The sequence below is a fragment of the Colobus angolensis genome, unplaced genomic scaffold, assembly GCF_000951035.1.
Source record: "Colobus angolensis palliatus isolate OR3802 unplaced genomic scaffold, Cang.pa_1.0 Scaffold69, whole genome shotgun sequence".
Classification (NCBI taxonomy): domain Eukaryota; kingdom Metazoa; phylum Chordata; class Mammalia; order Primates; family Cercopithecidae; genus Colobus; species Colobus angolensis.
Genome location: NW_012120598.1, coordinates 1,501,083 through 1,506,185, shown reverse-complemented (window position 1 = coordinate 1,506,185; position 5,103 = coordinate 1,501,083). Strand labels below are relative to the sequence as shown.

Sequence of the window (5,103 nt, the reverse complement as noted above, 5' to 3'; positions counted from 1 at the left end):
CTAGAACTTAAAGTATAATAAAAAAAAAAAAAAAAATACAAAAATTTGCCAGGTGTGGTCGCACACGCCTGTAGTCCCAGCTACTAGGGAGACTGAGGCAGGAGAATCACTTGAACTGGGGAGGCGGAGGTTGCAGTGAGCTAAGATCATACTACTGCACTCCAGCCTGGGCAACACGTGAGACTGTTTCAAAAAAAACAAAAAAGAATTTTTATATCCAGTAAATAACTGCTGTGAAGAAACCTGAAGAAAACAAGGACAAGGGAAACAATAAGGTAGCAGGGGGTGAGACTGCACAAGGGGTTGTCAGGAAAGGCCTTTCTCCTAAGGTGACCGTAGGGAAGAGACTTTAAGGACTTTAAGGAACTGAAAAAGGACGCCATGTGTTTTTCTTGGCCAAGAGTGTTCCAGGGAAAGTGAACAGCATGTTCAAATGCCTTGAGGTAGGAGGGTGCTAGAGCAGCTGGCCAGCGCACAGTGAGCTGGGGACAGGGGGAATGAAAGAGTGTAGTAAAGAAATGTGGGGCAGTTTATGTTGGGACTAGTTAAGCATGGCCAGAATTTCGAATTTTATCCCGACTGATACGTAAGAGGTACAAGAGAGGTTTGACTTACGAAGATCCCCACACTTTCTGCTATGGAGAAAAGTGAAAGGAAACGTGGGGTAACCAGATAGACACCGCAATAACTAGGGAGAGAGGATGGTGGCTTGGATAGGATTATAGTGGTCAAGTTGGTAAACTTCAGGTTCTGGATACATGGAGAGAACAGAGGCAACAGGATTTACAGATGAATTACATGAGACACGGAAGAATGACTCCAAGGCTTCAAGCTACTGAAAGTATGGATGTGCCATTTATTTGGACGGTGTGGTCATGGAGAGCTGAAGCTCTCCATGACAGCTTCATGAGAGCTTCATGGAGAGCTGAAGTAATGAAGTGCCTACTAAGACACCTGTTAAATAGAGATGTCTATTACCTGTTAAATTGGAGTCTACGAGAGACTGAGCTACAGATATAATTTTGTGAGTCAACACTTATTTGGAGCTATGTATTTGTTTAAAGTCTCCCAGGGAGCGAGCAAAGTCGGGAGAGGGTCCTATCGAATTGGAGGTAGCGTAGATGAAATGGAATAGCAAACAAGTACGGGACGGAGGGACTCTTGAATGGATAATTATGGGAGTGATGTCACAGGTCATTTATCTGTCAAATTATTTTCGCTTAAGAGATTTCAGTCCTTCCAAAAAACCCTCAAGATAATTTTATGACTCAAGATTTCAGCGAATGCTGTAAGGAAATAGATTGTAGCCGGGCGCGGTGGCTCAGGCCTGTAATCCCAGCACTTTGGGAGGCAGAGAAAGGGGGACTGCTTAAGCCCAATTGTTCAAGACCAGCTGGCTAACACAGGGAGATCTCGCCTTTACTATTATTTAAATATATATATATATTTAAGAGAATGTAGACTGAAACTTGATATTTCTGAGTGGAATAATATCTTTTCCTTGCAGATTTTTTTTTGAAAAACAGAGCACGGCACCCCGCGACCCAAGCCACGAAGCTCTCAGGAAGAATGCCCAGCACGCAGCCGCCCTCGCACCCTGATTGCCCTCGGGGCGAGGTCCCCGGCTGGAGCGGGGCTGCTGAAGCCGGGAAGCAACGCCGAGGTCCAAACTGACCGATGGGCGCCTGCAGTGAGGGGAGGCGGCCGGCAGCCATGCCGGGAACGTTCCCAAAGAGTTGTGCCCGGCGGGGCAGCGTGGGAAACCCCCGTGGCGCTCGCCACTGGCGCTGAGGCGAGACTCACCTTGAGTCGCGGCCCCCTCACTGCTGTAACCTGGGTTCCATGGCTGCACGGACAGCTCAATTTTCATCGGAAGGGAGCCTCAAAATTCTAGTATACTGCGACCCAAAACTTACAAACCGCCTCAGCTAGCGGCCTACCAGAAAAAAACACGGCGCGCGGCGCATGCGCGCGCAGGGCCGCGGCCGGAAGCTAGAGCTGGCCTGTCCGGCGCCGGGTCCGCCAGTGTTTGTGTACGCACCTGGAACGACATAGGGAATGCTTTGTCCCTGGTAGGTACTTCTCAGACGCAGAGTTTTCTTCTTTTTTTTTTTTTGAGACGGAGTCTCGCTCTGTCCCCCATGCTGGAGTGCAGTGTCGCGATCTCGGCTCACAGCAGCCTCCACCTCCCGGGTTCAAGCGATTCTCCTGCCTCGGCCTCCCGAGTAGCGAGGATTACAGGCGCCCACCACCATGCCCAGATAATTTTTGTATTTTTTAGTAGAGACGGGGGTTTCACCATGTTAGCCAGGCTGGTCTCGAACTCCTGACCTCAGGCGATCCGCCACCCCTGGCCTCCAAAAGTGCTGGGATTACAGGCCTGAGCCACCGCGCCCGGCTGGAGTTTTTCTTCTTAATAACTCTCCATGCCAACCCCGTTGTCATTTCCCAGCGGCCGCCACTGTCAGTATAGTGGGCACTTTTCAAGGACAAAGAATTGGTCCGTTAATGCTCCTCAAACTCGAACGTGCCTAGGAATAGTTCGGGGATCCTGTTGAAATGCAGATCAAGATTCGGTAGGTAGGGGCGGGGTTCCAAATTTTGCATTTCTAGTATCTTCCCACACAGCGGTGATCCTCCTTGTCCCTGAATCATGGAGGAGGAGGGCAATTAGGGAGATCTGAACCTGGATGCAATGGTGGCCTTGGCTATCTTAGGTGTTCTTGCCCATTAACTAACCTGGGAGGAACCGTGTGAATGCATATTTATCCCTCTTAATAAAAGGGTAGTTTGAAGGAGATGCTGACAGGAGGGTAATTGGAAATGTTTTTCTTCCCAATCCAACTATATGGAATACACTTTATAATATTCATTTTAGAAGTGTCATAGATACGATTTGTAAACACTGACATTTAGCAATACTAAATATCACTCTAGCTCTCCCCCCTCAACCCCGCGGCTTTTTTTTAAACAAAAAGACAGTATGTATTGTAGGTGTTCATAAACTACATCTTCTGCATGGTGTTTCATGAGCATTTTTCAATGTCATAATTTATTTTTTCCTCCAACATTTATTATGAAAAAATTCCAGTGTAGCTGGGCACGGTGGCTCAAGCCTGTAATCCCAGCACTTTGGGAGGCTGGGACGGGCGGATCACGAGGTCAGGAGATCCAGATCATCCTGGCTAACATGGTGAAACCCCGTCTCTATTAAAAAATACAAAAAACTAGCCGGGTGAGGTGGCGGGCGCCTGTGGTCACAGCTACTCAGGAGGCTGAGGCAGGAGAATGGCCTGAACCCGGCAGGCGGAGCTTGCAATGAGCTGAGATCGGGCCACTGCACTCCAGCCCGGGTGACAGAGCGAGACTCCGTCTCAAAAAAAAAAAAAAAGAAAAAGAAAAAATTCAAGTGTAAAGCAAAGTCCAGAGAATTTTACAGTGGAGCAGATCTCAAGAGAAGGGGGAAGGACGGATTTCCCCTCTATTCAGCAGTGTCTGAAGACATTTTGGGTGGTCACAACTGGAAGGATGCTATTGGCATGAAGTAGGTAGAGCCCAGGGATGCTCCTCAACTTCCTACAATGAACAGGACATCCCCCGACAGTAACAAATTTGCTGGTTCAAAATGCTGATAGTGTTGAGGTTGAAAAACACTGACCTGGAGAGTATGGAATTTTACTCTACCAGCTTTGTCACATATCTCATCAATCCATCTGTTTTCACACATTTCAAAGTAAACTGCAGACAGTAGCTTCTAAGTATCTCTAATGTACATCATTCAAATTAGTTTTGTTTTGTTTTGTTTTGTTTTTGAGACGGAGTCTTGCTCTGTCGCCCAGGCTGGAGTGCAGTGGCGCCATCCCGGCTCACTGCAACCTCTGCCTCCTGGGCTCATGCCATTCTCCTGCCTCAGCCTCCCAAGTAGCTGGGACTACAGGCACCCACCACCATGCCCAGCTAATTTTTTGTATTTTTAGTAGAGACAGGGTTTCACCGTGTTAGCCAAGATGGTCTCGATCTCCTGACCTCATGATCCACCCACCTCGGCCTCCCAAAGTGCTGAGATTACAGGCATGAGCCACCACGCTCAGCCCAAATTAAGGATTTTAAAGGTAAAAATGAAATGTATACCTTAAATACACATGTGAGTTTTTAAATGCATACACCTATGGAACTCAAGCCATATTAACGTATAGAACATTACCATCACCCCATAAAGTTCTTTCATGCCCTTTCTTAGACCTCACCCAGTTCTCCCCAAAGGTAACCACTGTTCTGATTTTTTTTCCCCACCATACTTATTTTTCTTGTTCTAGAACTTCATATGGTTGGAGTCATGCAATAGATATTTTTGTGTAAGGGTTCTTTCACTCAGGGAAATATTTTCATCTGTTATCATGTGTATCAGTTTCTTTTGATTGCTCAGTAGTATTCCATCATATGAATACACCAGTTCCATTCTTATTTTGATAGAAACCTGGGCTATCTTCAGTTTTTTGGCTATTATAAATAAAGCAGCAGCGAACATTCTTGTACAGCATTTTACTTCTCATGACTATTTATTTTCAATAAATATTTATCAAGCACTTACTATATTCCAGGCACTTCCAGGTACTAATTATAGCCATGAACAACACAAAGATGTTGCATCTCTCAAAGACCTTATATTTGCACATTTCTGTGTATGGATGAAGAGGGCTAAACATAAAGGTAACAAGAAAATTATGGGCTGGGCACGGTGGCTCACACCTGTAATCCCAGCACTTTGGGAGGCCGAGGCGGGCAGATCAAGCACTTACTATATTCCAGGCACTTCCAGGTACTAATTATAGCCATGAACAACACAAAGATGTTGCATCTCTCCAAGACCTTATATTTGCACATTTCTGTGTATGGATGAAGAGGGCTAAACATAAAGGTAAAAAGAAAATTATGGGCTGGGCACGGTGGCTCACACCTGTAATCCCAGCACTTTGGGAGGCCGAGGCGGGCAGATCACTTGAGGTTGGGAGTTCGAGACCAGCCTGACCAACACGGAGAAACCCTGTCTCTATTAAAAATACAAAACTTAGCTGGACATGGTGGCACATGCCTGTAATCCCA

General features: G+C 46.4%; 1 protein-coding gene across 1 annotated transcript in view; it reads right to left on the bottom strand.

The window, feature by feature from the left end:
- Positions 1-1,967, bottom strand: part of RWDD2B (RWD domain containing 2B) — a 24,103-nt gene extending 22,136 nt beyond the window's left edge. The window contains exon 1 of the mRNA XM_011926480.1: positions 1,804-1,967. Within this exon, the coding sequence (XP_011781870.1) occupies positions 1,804-1,870 (67 nt within the window). The 5' untranslated portion in view covers positions 1,871-1,967. The remainder of the gene's footprint in view (positions 1-1,803) is intronic.
- Between the last annotated feature and the right edge of the window lie 3,136 nt (positions 1,968-5,103).